At 57.8% G+C, this 14,487-nt stretch overlaps 1 protein-coding gene across 1 annotated transcript; it reads right to left on the bottom strand.

Annotated features, from left to right (window-relative positions):
• Positions 1–6,029: 6,029 nt before the first annotated feature.
• LOC138684221 (T-cell activation Rho GTPase-activating protein-like) lies at positions 6,030–6,724 on the bottom strand. The gene has a single exon (XM_069777929.1). It carries the CDS (start codon positions 6,384–6,386, stop codon positions 6,030–6,032), a length of 357 nt encoding a protein of 118 aa, XP_069634030.1. The 5' UTR covers positions 6,387–6,724.
• Positions 6,725–14,487: the final 7,763 nt, after the last annotated feature.

Here is a 14,487-nt window from a genome sequence, read left to right as displayed (position 1 = left end):
GGATCTCACCTGCTTGCCTTCCCTTCCCTCTAATTCCAAGCTACCGGCCCATTACCCCAGCAGCGGAGCAGCCGGGTAACAATGTGCTCACCCGGCTGGCGGCCAAAATCCTTTTGCGTATCTTGCAGCTCACTCAGGGATAGGGATCGGGTGATTATCTCGGGTTCTGCCTCTTCCTCCTGTTCTCGTGATGACCCTGGTTCACCTCCATCCCTCGCTAAGTTGAACCGATTTCTCTGTGTATTTCTTTTTCTGCATAGGGGCGACTGACACCGGCACAGGTTGGTTCTCTGGTTCAGCTGCAGCGCCTGTCGCCGGGGTTGGTTGGGGTAGCTGCAGTGCTTGTCACGAGGGTTGGAATAGCTGCAGCGCCTGTCGGTCTGTTTTCCCTCCCTTCCCCCTGAGGGTGCTGCATAATATCGAGCAGTGGTTGGTAGATACTGGTGCGGATACTGGTAGATACCGCAGAGTGCGGTAAGTTGTGCCTCTCTGGAACAGGCACCGTATTTTCCTTTCCAACATTCTATCGCTTCACCAGGGTCCTGTAGCTGTTTGGGAGTGAAGTTCCAAACCATTGGAGGTGAGAAGTCCTCTAGATACCTGCCCGTTTTCTCCCACGTGCCACGCCACCCATGACTATTCAGCCTTGGGGCAGATCTCTGCGTGGTATTCTTAAAAAACTTTTTTGGAGCCCTAAACAAGACCTGAAACACATTCGGGAGACATAGCAAGACGAGCATGCCGGCTTGAACATCCCAGGGCTGTTCAAACTTCTCAAAAGCTGCTGTAATTAGCCTGAAGGAGGAAGGGGAGGTGAACGAGCGGGGAGAAAGTACCCCCCCCGACTTCCCCACAGATTGGGTGCGATTACCAACAAATTCCGAGAGAGGGCGCCCGAGGCACGGGAATGACGTCGACGCCGCACGCAACTACCAGCTTAACCTCAGGACCCGTGACGTAATCATTTTGTGAGTCGACGTCACCCAGGACAGCAAAATGATAGTCCCGAGCCCGCGCCCAGAGGTGATAAACAGAGTGCATGTAAGAACTCACACAACACCGCCACGGGAACAAATGAGCCAACGCTGGGACCAGCGACTATTCAACTAATACAAGAAATGCGTACAACAAATTTGTTTTAACACGCTCCGGCCAGATCTGTCGTTATCTCAACCCTTCGTGCCCCACGTTGGGCACCAAGAAGGACTGTTGTGGTTTCAGCCCAGGCGGCGACCAAGCACCACGAGGCTGCTCGCTCACTCCCCCGCCGCCACCATCTTTGTCCAGAAACAGGACCGAAGCCTCTCCCCGAGAGTAACGTCCCGACGGTGCTCCGCGAAATCTAGAGTCCCCTCGGACGCTGGCGGCAGCAAGCTAGGAAAATCCGAGTGCCAAAGCCCACGGAGTTTCTGCTCTCAGCTCCAGGAAAGAGTCCTGTTCATCCGTAAGAGGGAAGCCAGCGTCACCCTTGCAGGGCGGGAAACAAGGCTTATCCGATCGAGGCCGGAGCGCCGCGTGAAGCCAGAGCGCAAAGCTGGACAGAACCGGGGGGGCAGGGGGGAAAGCCCGGCCCGGCCCCTTGGGAGCCCCGAGGGCCCCCGGGGAGCGCAAAGCCGGGCAGCTGCCCTTCCTCACGCTCCCGGCCAGCTCCTCCCTGGAAAAGCGGGCACCGGCCTCCTCAGCCATCCCGGGGGCCCGGCCGGGAAGACCCCCGCCAGGGACAGCCCCGGGCGGTGCTGCCCAGAGCCCACCCAGCCCCGCCGTCCTCCCCTCCGCGGCACCCACCCCTTCTCCCCCGTGGGTTTGTCCCCGCGGCAGCTGCAGCAGGATCGCGCCGCTTTCCATCCCCAGCGTGCGGGGCAGGGCTGCCCAAACGGAGCCCGAGGGGTCGCGGCCCGCGGGCCGAGACCAGCGGAGAGCCGCCAGGGAAACCGCCGCCTCCGTCCATCGCACGGACGGGAGCCGCAGCAGCCGGAGAACGCTCCCGAGTCGTGCCGCTCCCAGGGCAAGCCCAGGCACCGCTTCACGCGTGGGACGTGCCGTCCCGAGAGCGGGGCTAGCCCAGGGGCGGCGGGGACACGCTGGCCAGCAGCGCCGAGCCCGAGGCAAAGTCTGCCGTGGGTGCAGCCGAGGGCTGGCGCGGCCTGAGTCCTGGCTGGCCCTCGGCGCCGCTGCGGAGCGCCGGAGCCACGAGAACCGGCTCGGTCCCTTCGCGTCGGTGTCCTTGGAACCGGCTCGGTCCCTTCGCGTCGGTGTCCTTGCCACCGGCTCGGTCCCTTCGCGTCGGTGTCCTTGCCACCGGGGCAATCGCTGCCAGAGACGCGGGGCCCCCCGGGCCGCTCCCCGGCCCCTGGCAGTGTCCCTCTCCATCTGCCCGCCCGCCCCTGCCGTGGGCAGGAGGTCTCCGCGCCCGCGCTCCCCCGGACGAGGAGCTGCAGCGCCCGGTGCGCGGTGCCGAGGGGCCGGCTCCTGCCCACCATCACCTGCGGCTGGAGGAGCCGCACCGCGCCCGCAGGCAGCGCTGCCCGCCCTGCCCGCCCATGCCGCTGCGCCCGACCGCCTCCGCTCGGCTCGGCTTCGCTGTGCTTGGCTCCGCTCGGCTCGGCTCGGCTCGGCGGAGCTCGGCACAGCGGCGGAGCCCCCCCCAAGGCGAAGCGGTCAGGGTGCTGACCAAGCAGGAGCTCTCCTTCGGCGGGTCCCGGGACATCCCTGCTGAGCTCAGCCGAACCCTCCTCGCTGGGCAGCAGCGGGCAGGACAAAGAAACCCGGCTGGGCGCAGGACAGAGACACGGCGAGAGCGACCTGCCCTTCCCGGGAAAGAGCAGTCAGCGACGGCTCTCCCGGGACTGATGCCCCACGCCCACCCGTGCCTCTGCACCAAACAGGCTGGAAAAGGTCCCCGGCTGCCGACCCCAAACGCGCTCCCCCGCAGGAGCTCCCCGGACCCTGCTCGGGCCACCAGGGCTGGGCTCAGGAAGGAGTTTTTTCCCCCGGGCAGATTGGCACAGGTCCCAGGGGGGTTCGCCTTCCTCTGCAGCACTGAGCACAGCCCCTTGCCAGGGTCCTTGGGGCCATTTCTGGCCAGCGAGTCCCTGCTGCCGCAGGAGCAGGAGTCCAGCTGTGCCCTCCAGCCCTCTGCCTCTCTTGGCAGGGGAACCTCACGAACCTCCACGTCTCCAGGTCACCTGCAAAACAAGGAGCCTCAAGGAAGCCGACTCTTCCCTGCTGCTTTTAAGCTGGCACACTTCCGTGGGGAGAAGAGAAAGCCTGGGGGTGTGGGGGGGTGTCTTATCTATCTATCTATACTAATCTGTCTAAAGCTGCTGGGAGGGAATGAAGATGAGGGAGCCAGGCTCTTCTCAAGAGTGCCCACTGAGAGCACCAGAGGCAACAGGCACAAATTAAAACACATGATATGCTCCAGCTGCACATGAGAAAACAACTTTTTCCTGTCCACGTGGTCAAACACTGGCACAGGTTGCCCAGGGAGTTTGCGGAGTCTCCGTCCTTGGCGATGTTCAAAACCCAAGGGCACACTGTCCCGGGCAACCTGCTCTAGGTGAGCCTGCTTGAGCAGGCGGGTTGGACCAGAGGAACTCTACAGGTCCCTTCCAACCTCCACCCTCCTGTGTGAGTCTGTGCTTTGGTTTCACTCCTAAAGCACCTGAACTCAGCCCTGATGCCTACTGGAAAGGGTGCTGGGGCAAGGCACGATCCCAGACTCCTTCCCGAGGGTTCATCACAAAACCCCATCTACCTAGTCCAGAATATCGTATAGCAGACACACCCAGAAGAGAGAAAAGATCCTTTTATTGCAAACATCAACTGCGGCGGGGGGTGGGCCTGGGAGTCACAGGGCTTCAGCCAGTAACAGGGAAACGGCACCTACAACGACAGAGTCAGAGAGCACTGATAAACCCATGAAGGCAGGAATAGGCATGACTTGGTTCCCATTTCTTTGGGGAACACCGCTGATGAGGAATTACTCATAGCCCAGAAGAGAGACCTATGGCTGGCATCAACCAGGGGACGGCTCTGGCGCCTTATCCCCACGGGTAATGCCCTTAGAGACCTGCATGCGTGCACAGATGCACAGGGCCCCTGTGCCACACAGCAGGGCTCGATGGGGAGCCCCTGGGGAGCGGCCATGGAGTTATTTCCAAGCCCCTCCCTTGCCAGCGGGTCGGACTGACTTGGAGCAGCGCTGAGAGTTGGGAAAGATGGGCAGCAGAGCCTGGTACACACCTGGGCTTCTTGACCTGCTGGACCTTCCTGCTTCTTTTAAGTCCCCATCTCTTTCTCTCTTCCTTCTTTTCTTTTCTCGTTGGCATTCCTTCTCCTCTGCCCAGGCCTGTTTTCTCTTTCTTTTCTTTCTGTTTTCCTTTTCCTGGGGGGAGCCTGCAAACCTTTCCATCCCACAGTATGATTAGGTAGGTAAAGCCAGGATCAACTAGAATCAGTTCTTGATTTACCCAAAGCTGACTCATTTTACCTTCTTTCCTCTGAAACGCTCTTTAGTCCTTCTGTGCATCCCAGGGAGTCTACTGTGGTCCCTGGGGTGGTTGCAGCCAAAGCAACGGGTGCCTACAACAGAAATGTCAGAGTCAGCAGGTGGCAAGGGACACCCTGGAGTAGCAGGTGACTGTTTGGCAAAATGCTGCCTTAGCCCTACAGAGAAGATCCCTTTGGCTGGTTTGCATTAGCCCTTTCTTCCAAGGGCCTCACTTTGGAACACAGGATTCACACGGGTGTGTGACACTCGGTTTGTTTCTGGCAGCTCAACAAACATGGGGATACCATGTCTCGGGTAGGAGGGTAGCTCCTGATGGAGCTGCCATACCTCTGCCGTTTCGGACTCCACCACCGCGTCTCCCCCAGCTTCTTTGAGGACGTCCAGCAGAGAGGCGGGTGGTGTGTGCAGCAAGGCCTCTGCCTGGTGGTCCTTGTCTGCTCTGCCTGCAGGGCCACTTTGCTCTTCCAAATGCAGCTCTAGAAAGGAAAAGCACGTGCAGCAAAGTGACTCCTTGGAAGTAAAGCACACCTAAAGCAAAACCCACCCAAAGCCCTACACCAGCTGTCTTCTCGACATTGAGGTTTCTGGTACCCCAAGCCCCAGCCCGTGACAGCCCTCAGTTCCTCCTCGTACCTGTGGCTCTGTCCATGGGTGCTGGCGACTCCCCGGCTGATGGACAGGAGCGGCCAGCCATCTCCTCCACAAAGATGTCACCGCAGTTTTCAATGAGAAACGCCACCAGCACGTTCACCTGCACGCATCAAACCCTTGGGCTCAACCCAGGTGCCTGAAAACGTATCACGCAGCCTTTCCCACTCCCGACCCTTGCCTCTGCGCAGGCGGCTGTGGTTGTGGGGCTGCTCTTGCAGGCAGCCACCCCACCGGCATTTGCTCAAGAGAGGAGGCAGCCAGGGACCTCTGAGCAGCCAAGTTCGGATGGGCCGGCAAGGCTGCAGCCGGCTGCTCAGTACAGCGCACCTTCTCAGTCACAGCCAGCATGGCCTCGAGGGGGAGCAAGTCCTCGTTAGGTGGGCTCAGCAGATTTGGCCCAAGGCAGATGGCCAGGTTGCTGGCGGTCATTCTGCTGCTGGAGGCGTTGTGGCCGATGTGCTGGAGGAGGGCCAGCAGCCGCTTGAGGAGGAGGAGATTGGCTCCAGGCAACTTCTCGGCCACCCTGAGGGAACAGGAACTCAACGTTAATAGAGAAGATGCTGCCCACAGCCGTCCCCAAAGCTTGCCCAACGCAGGGGGGTTGCGCGGCTTTCCGGGTGCTCTCAGCCAGCGGTCAGTGCTCCTGCGCTTCAGGAAGGAAGCACGGCCTTGCTTCCCAGCTCCTCATTTCACCCAAGCCCAGGCAAGGGAAGGCTCCCTGTCCATGCCCTTTCCCCCAAAATCTAAGCCCACCCCAGCAAAAGCAAGCTGTCAGAAGACACAGCTTTTTAAGGAGACCGTCCCTTTTCAGGCAAGTCCCAGGCCTCTACCAGTCCCTCCTCAACAGGCAGGCTGCTGCCCACACTTACACTTTCAGCTCTTCAACTTTCTCCTCCTTGCCGCTCTTCTGCATCGCTGCCATCCAGTCCTCGTAGAGGTCTGTCACGAGGAGCTTGGCGGGGATGCTTCGGAGGAAGTCCTGCAATGCCAGGGGCTCCAGGTGAGCCTCTGAACACTCCAGGCCAGGCAGGAGCTCTTCCAGCTGCAGGTCAGAAGCGCTCACCTTCAAGATGACGGCCAGCAGCAGCGCAGGCTGGCTGCCCAGGTCGACATCCGCACCGTGGTCCAGGGCCTCCCGCAGCTCACGAAACTCTGTCCCGCCGGCAGCTCTTCGGAATATCCCTTCTGTCGACGGTCCTTCCTTGTGCAGGACTGCCAGCATCTCCTGCAGGAGGGGCAGGAGGACAGCTGCTTGGCTGAGAAGCTGCCTTCCAACAGCAGTGACCAAAGCACTGCCCCAGATCCTGCTCCTTTCCCCCTGCAAAGGGGGCTGGCACCAGAAGCATCTTCTGGGGGTGAAGGGCCCAATCCCCCATCCCCGGAGCTCCTGGGGACACCCACCTCCCCTCTGGAGCAGCCGGAGGGAGGGCTGGGGACCCCCTGCCCAGGCTGGCTTACCTGGATGGGCTGGGGCAGGGAGCCGTCCTCCCCGCAGAGGGCTGCCAGGGGCTGGCCAAAGAGCGCCCTGCTGCAGCCGGAGCCCGCCTGCCCTGGCGCCTGGGCAGCAGCTGGGGTCCTCTGCAGAGCAAAGGGCCAGGGCAGCCCCATCCTCCTCCTCCTCCTCCTGCTGCTGATGCTGTTCCCTCCTTCTGAAAAGGAAAACGGAGCAAGAGCACGTCAATGGAGACAGCCGGGCCAGCACTCCCGGAGCCTGCCCTGCCTGCAGCATGGTGCTGAGCGGTGCGGCAGGATGGGCAGGGAGCCAGCAGCTGGAACCACAGCTCCAGCTCAGCGGCTCCAGCTCGGAGGCTCCTGAGAGCTGGCGTGCCACCGGGACAACCTGTCCCAGCCCTCGCCCTGCCCTCCTCCAAGCTGTGGGCAGCAGGAGAGGCTCTGGGTCCCCGCAAAACCACATCCAGCGGCTGCTGCCCAGCGGGTGTCCTTGCTCGTCCAGGTGACGTCCTCCCTTGGGGTGCCGCACCTGCATGGCGACACTCAAGGGACAAGTGAGCACAGCTCAACCATTTGCAGGACAATGCGTTTCTTTCCAGAACTCACCTGGTGAGCGGCAAAGTCCCCCAGCTTTGATAGACGGGGCTGTCGGTGGCCCTTGCTTGGGATGATCCTGCAAGAAGCAGGCTGCGCTTAGAGAGCAGCCCCGCAGCAGAAAGGGCCACCGGCAAGCTGCCACCCGGCACCAGCAGCCTGAGCGTGGCAGAGCTGGGACCCTCTGCCCTCCTGGGCTCTCTGCCCCACACGGCAGGTTTCCCCCCAGCGCCGCCAGCGAGGATGTGCTGGCATGCCTGGTGGCTCCCCAACCCTCTACGCTCCCCGAGTGGCACCGGGGGACGCTCCCTCCCTCCATCTCTGCCTTACAAGCTCACCCCGCTGGCCGCAGACGCCGGCACAGCCAGAAGCAGGTGAAAGGCAGCCATTCTCACCTCTGCCTGGTCCTCCATCAGCCTCTCCAGGCTCCTGGCGCTGAATGTCCTCCACTGGGCAAGAGAGAAGGAGCGGAGGAAGGTGAGCAGCGATGCCTCTGCTGCTCGGCTGGAGGACCAGGGCTCAGGGACAGAGCCCAGACCGGAGAGACACTCACGGCGTGGCGGTGGCTCAGCTCCTTCTCCAGGGGTCTGAGGGAGGGGAGACGGGTCACGCGGGCTCTCTTTGCTCCTCCTGGTGTCCTGTGCACCGGCAGGGGACAGGGAGAGCTGGCTGAGCCCCAAGCTGCCCCTTCTCTCCTGTGAGGCAGCTCTGCCCGAGAGCTACCCGCAGCTGCGAGGGCACCTCTCCCCAGCTGGGGAGTTGTGTTCCCCCGTCCGGCTGCGCCTGCAGCATCCCCCCCGGCTTACCCCAGCAGTGTGCCCACCCACAGCTCCTTCAGTGCCTGGGAGCTGCAGAAAGAGAGGAGAAACAGTGTCAGGCCCCGCTGCCCCCCAGCCCGTGGGCAGAGGCGGGCGCCTGTGCAGCCCTGCCCTGTGGGGAAGGACACAGGGGCAGGACAAAGCCCCGTGGGGCAGGACAGAGGCGCTGCCCGAGCCCTGGCTCCCCGTGTCCTGCCAGAGCAGCTGCTTTTGCCCTTCTCTTCTGGAGACCCAAAGGGCACCAGGGGATGCAGGACCTGGCAATGCCCCCATCCCTCCCTGCCGGCGTGCTTCCCGCTCCCTGCCCAGGCTCTGCACGCAGGGCAGAGGCCGTTCACAGGATGGCGTGGGCACGGTTGGGAACCTCTCCTGCCCGGCCATGGGACGTGGCACCATGACTCACCCGAAAGTGGCAACGCAGGAGCCGGTGGGCCAGATGAGGATGATGGAGGTCCTGTCCTCATCGCTGCCTTCCTCCTCCTCTTTTTCCTCCCCTGCCGCCTCCTGTCCACCGCTCAGCACCCACAGCTGGTCCAGGGCCAGGCGGAGCTGTGGGCGCACGCTGGTGCCGCGTCTGCAGAGAGCAGAGAGGAGAGGCCGGCGGTGAGCTGGAGGTGGCCTCCTGGGGGTCCCCCCGGGCAGAGCCCTGTCCCCCACCTGCCCTTGGGACGGACGGACAGCGATGGGCGCCTCCAGCACCCACCAAGGTGCCGGGGCCTGGGGCTGCTGCCAGGGTGTCCCTGCCCTGGGGCCAGGGCCAGGGATGGGGGAAAGGCAGCTGGGCTCTGAGGGTCTTACTGCAACTTGGCGATCACCAGTTCCTCCTGGAGGAGGAGAAGGCGTCTCTCGCTCCTCTTGCGGCCCCGGGTCAGCCGCACGTCCGTGCTCAGCACCGGCTCGGCGTCGGTGAGAGCCTCCCTGCAGAGCAGAGAGCGGCAGGCATGAGAAAGGCCGCCGCCGCTGCCGCGGGTCCCGGCCGTGCCCCCGAGGCACAGGGAGAGCCCACCTGGAGCCGCAGCAGCAGTTGGCCTGGCCCATCCTGCCCGGGAGAGGAGGACCCTCGCCGTGGACCAAGGACGCGGGCCAGTCGGCGACAGCGGGGATGGGAGGCGAGGTGCTGCTCGGCCAGATCCTGCCTCCTCCCAGCGCTCCTGCGTGCCAGCACAGCTCCGTGCTGCTGTCTCTGGTGGCTGTGGGCTCCAACTGACCAACATTCCGAGCCCAACGGACCAACATTCTGAGCCCAACGGAAAGTGGGAGGGGCACCGGGGTGAGAGTTCTCTCCAGTATGGCCGTCTCTGCCTGGCACTGGGGACCCCCGGGCGGGCTGGACGGACCCAGCAGAGGGGAAGGACCGTCTCCCTCCACCTCTTGCCAACGCTTTGCCTACTGCAGCCCAGGAGGCAGTGAGCCGCCTTTGCCCCAGGGGCACTTTTCTGGCTCGAAATCGGTCCACTTGGCGTCCACCATCACCCCAGGTGTCTGCACAGCTGCTTTCCAGCTGGGTGTCCCCCAGCACTTACTTGCACAAGGGCTTGTTCATCCCCAGGTCTCCAGGACTTTGCTCTTCCCCTTGCTGAACTACATGAGATTCCTGTTAGCCCCTTTCTCCAGCTGGTCAAGATCCCCCGGGTTGACAGCAGGACCCTCCGGCGCGTGAGCCTCTCCTCCCGGTTGTGTGCCACAAGCTGCAAGCTGCCTGAGGGTCCACTCTGCCCCATCTCCCAGACCAGGGAATGTGAACAGGTCCTGCGTGGTGCTGCGCAGGGGGGCAGACATGCACTTTGATAGGCCATCACTTGTCACAGGAGGTTCAGAAATTTAGGGGGAAAATCCATATTAGTTTGAGTATTATTTACACAGTGCTTCCCCTTTGTATTCCTGCAAGCTCTTAAAAGGTGTGCAAAATGTCTCCTTTTTCATTTGAATGTCACAGCTCTTCACAGTGCTGATGTTGCGTGTAACATTGGATCGGGTTGTACTCTCGCATAGATCGTTAGGTAGGATGTAGCCTAGATTATTAGGTAGAAGATAGCAGATTATCTGCATTAATTGCGCTAACACCAACGACAGGAGGTTGGGTCTAGCTCTTGAGCCGAAGGATAAAAATCCAAGGCGTCTATTGAACTCAGTGGGCTATTGATCAGCAGATTGAATTCACCATGTTCAAAAAAGAAAAGGGACGTGAGAAAGGCGTATTCCATCTTGACTGCTACAATGCCTGTTTTTGTAGGCATGACGATAAATTATCCATGCCCCTCCTGCCACCCCCTTCCAAAACAAAAGGACTAGAGAAAAAAGATTCAACTGCTAGAGCAATGGGGCTTTTAATAGCCAAGTAAATTTCCCCAGATCATTCCCATTCAATGAGCCACTTTGCCTGACATTCTGCCTCTACTTGGTACCAACAGAAGACTCTACTTGTGCCATGCTACGGAAGATGTAGAATTCCTCTCTGATCCAGAACTTTCCACCTACAAGCAAAACCATGGTGAAGGTTTCCTCCACCTCAACCAATCCCTGGTGCCTCTTCCCCAGGGAAAGTCTTTCCTCTCTCACTCTGTGATCATAGCTGGTCACGGGCAATGCAAGCCCCAAGCCTCAGCCACCGCCCGAGGCCACCAACCCCCTTTAGCCATAAGCAAGCTCTCAAACTCCTTTTGGGCTGCAGGAGAAGCGTTGCTAATAGAAATGGATGCACACGGCACAGTCTATTCCAGAATAGCCACAGCGGTTAAAAGCTTTCCGTGTCCTGGATTGGTGGTTTTCAGGACCAGCTCCTGGGTGCCGTTGCACGAGGCTAGCGATAGCTCTATTTCATGTAGGTAATTCAGGCTTAATCCTTTGTCCCCACAGGCCCAGCAGCACAGAAAGTCACCGTGGGCTGTGTTTGAGCAGCCTGCTCCACTGGACTTGTGGCAAATGGCCGCATCCCTGCTCTTCTGTTGTCCGCGTAGGGTCCTGGTCAATACAACAAGCTGTTTTCCCTGGAAATGACCATCGTGGCTAAAGACAGACTCCTCCTTGTGGACGCCAGCCAAGCTGTGGGAACGTCTCTGGCACCCATGCTGTGCCAGCTTTCAATCCCCAAGAGACTGGAACTGAGGCGGGTCCAACAGGAAGAAAATTTGCAATTGCTACTGAAAGAGGGGAGCGACCACCAGCACTGAAGAGCGATTCATATCCTGCTGAAAGCCACAGGGAAATGCAGGAAAAGTGTGGTGAGCTTAGGCAGGAATACTCCTGTCCGAGGAGCAGCACACTTGGTTATTAAGGCTTTATCCCACTTGGGTGATAAGGCTTTATCCTTGGCTTTCCCGCCATGCTGACCGCTGTGGCTGCTGCCTGTTCTTTCCTGCCATGCTGGCTGCACCCACCTGTGGGGCTGTCCTTGGGAAGGGCACCAGAGCCAAGAAAGCCCCTGGGATAGGGGCGGGGAGAAGCTCTTCTCCAGAGATTTGCCAGAAGCTCTCCAGAGCATCCCTTTTCCAGCCCATGAGATGCTCTGTGTGACAAGGGAAGGTGCCCGTCGGTCCAATGGATGAGGCCCTGCAGGGCTCCCATCAGGGTCCTTTGACCTACCCATCTTCCAGCCACCACTCCAGGGGCTGGGGGTCTCACGAAGGGCAGAGCCCTGTCCCCCACCTGCCGTTGGGACAGACATTGGTGCATCCAGCCATTAAAACCTGCCAAGGCTAGCTAACTAGGAAAAAGAGATGAGCCACACTGCGCATGCCCAAAGGGCGGACACTATGTCAAGGATAACATAAATAAGTATATGATTAGAACAATATAAGCTTGCCTTGCTGGAGGTAACGGTATGCAGCATAGGCAGAACGATCCCCCGTGCATCCAGCGCTGCAATAAAGAATGCCTGCTTTCTAAAACTCCAAAATCGAGCCTCAGAGAGTTTCTTTGACCGGCTTTTTAGGTTACGCACCCCTACCTCTGACTGGCAGGACAGAAGAGAAGATCACTCGGGCACCTGTCCCTTTCACTCGTGCCACTCAAGTCCAGCTTGACCTTGCCCGGGTTTTGCTTTACCGTGTCCTGGTGCCCGCATGGAAAAGGAGCAGGGGAAAGCGGTCTGTGCTTCGAACCAGCGTGCCAGCCTCCCCGTGACATCCCGGAGCACTCCTGGGCGGTCAGCACCATGGGGCCCTCCTATTTCTTCTGGCAAAGTCTCAGCTCCTCCTCTCTTGCTCGATCCTCCTCCCCCATCCACATGCTCCTTTTCTAGGTGGTGGAAAGCATATTCTGCTTTCCCTGACTCCCACGCGGCCCCTTGGTTTCCAGCAGGCTTCCCACCAGCGCCTCTGCAAGCCTGTTCTTAAGTGCAACCGAAAGGAGAATTTTCTCTTTATTATTCCCACACCTCAGAGGCAATTCTGCTTTCACTGAACTGAATGGAAATTTGTGAGTAAAGATGATGTTTAGATTTGTCTGCACTGCCACAGTAGAGTTCACGGGGCCCTGCCCACCTTCAATAAATGTCAGCTTTGTGTTGTGGTTTTCACTGGAGTGACAGCTACTGAACTGGAGAAGACCCATGGGAGAAAATAAACTGATGACAGAAGTTTTGAACGATGGGCTTGGGAACCACAGATGTGCGTGTTTATGAAGTACATCTCTTTCAATCTCCTGAGAGGATTTTTTCCTCTCATAACTTGCGTAGGATGGAAATCTTTTTGGTCTGGTGGATTTGGTATTTTTAAGTTCACTTTTTACTGTGTTGCGAAAAAAATGCATGCAGTCTTACCATTTACATCCCACAGTGTTACCCGCTGGGCAGAAACGTCTGAGGCTTTCACATCTATTCCATACCTCTGCTAACACTGTGCCAGTCTTGATCTGGTCAAATGAGAGCAGCTACTGCGAATAATGTTCTCAACTTCCCCATCTCCTCACTCTGGTTTTCCTCTGTTTCTCAGGCATATGCTTTCTCGACACTGCCTATGAGGGTGAGAGATTACTAGAGTCCTTCCTTATTCCTAAAGGCATCTGAAAATTCTGTTAGGAGTCACTTGCTGTAAGATTATCTCCTGAAGTCATCGCAGAAATATCTAAGATTTTGTAGAAATTCTTTTGAGGCTCAGGAAGGTATGATTCTTTTCTTATGCTCAGTTTCACAAAAGTCTCTGTAGCCTTGGTCTCGTCTTCTTTAATGCTACGTTTCAGGATTAGTGGTTCTCCCACGCAGGGTGCCCTGCTGTTGAATTAGCCAGGCACAGCACAGAACCCTTGGTCTGGCCACGGTGAATACTTTTTTGGATAGGCTCAGGTGAGCATGGTGAGTTTATGTTGTTTCAAGGATTTGCTGCAACATCTGTGCCTTTTTTGACCCAATGCTGCAAGCTGTTTAAAGCCATACACTTCCCCCCCGCCCCACTCCAATGAACCAGTCTGAGACTCTGTAGAGCACAGGATTATTGCACTATAATATAAGGTATTAATATAGCAGCAAAGCAGTCTTCCTTGCTGGAATACCTACCTAGCCTTCCTACCACCATAAGATTGTTTCATAATGTGTGTACTGGAATGAAAATGCTCATAAATGCAACACGAATATTTGCTGACTGCAGGTATTTTTACAGTGCTGATCCCTCTAATACGGAGGCAGATGTAACGATAGTCACCCGTGTACTTCTATGAGCCTGTGCAATGTTTAGGTTGTTAATGGGCTGGAGAGGGATTTCTGATGATGATTCATGCCTTATCAGAAAGGGAAGAAGTGGATGTGGAAATGGCAGGAGAGACTGGGAGCTTAAGTTTATAAATCATGGTAGCATCTGACAGTTCATCCGGTCTCAGTGGAAACTGTTTGGGAACAGCGCTAAGCACTGGATCTCGGTGAATGGTCAGAGTCAGGTGGGAGAAGGCACCGTGGCTTTATTCAGATCTTCCCTTCAGTTGACTTAAGCAAGAGTGGACAAAAACCCTCTTGCAAAGAAGCACTTTTGCATCTTCCTCCAGACTTTGAGGGGTTTTGCCTTTTGATTTATACTAATGTACAGTCTTTAAAATATTTTCCCCTGGAAAACTATATTGATCTATGTGTTCCTTACTTATCAAAGTGTGTTACCATTAACTATTAGATAGAGAAGCTCTGTTGTATCAGAACCACTAGAGGAATATTGTTACAGAACTGTATGGAAGTGGTGGTATAATTTAACTATGATTGCTCAGACACTCGTAGCAGGTTATTTTTATCAAAAGAATGGGTGCTGACTTGGAGTTGCTAACACTTATGGAAGCTCATTTTATGAAGCATAAAAGTGTGGGTAAAACAAGTGTGTTAAAGGTGATGGTAGGATGGGATTCAATGTGAGCCTTACATGCCAGGGGAGATTTCATGAATCAGACAACCAAGTAGGTGGCTTCCTTGTGAACTGGTATGCATGTGGGATTAATTTAGGGACTAATGCCATTGGGATCAACTTCGGGACTAATGCCATTGCA

This window comes from Haliaeetus albicilla, unplaced genomic scaffold, assembly GCF_947461875.1.
Source record: "Haliaeetus albicilla unplaced genomic scaffold, bHalAlb1.1 scaffold_129, whole genome shotgun sequence".
In the NCBI taxonomy this organism is placed as follows: domain Eukaryota; kingdom Metazoa; phylum Chordata; class Aves; order Accipitriformes; family Accipitridae; genus Haliaeetus; species Haliaeetus albicilla.
The sequence above is the reverse complement of the archived record's forward strand: the minus strand, read 5'-3'. Positions and strand labels throughout refer to the sequence as shown.

What these genes read in the sequence shown, in the direction of transcription:
- LOC138684221 (XM_069777929.1), bottom strand. Translation starts at nt 6,386, where the DNA reads ATGCTGGCAGTCCTGCACAAGGAAGGACCGTCGACAGAAGGGATATTC.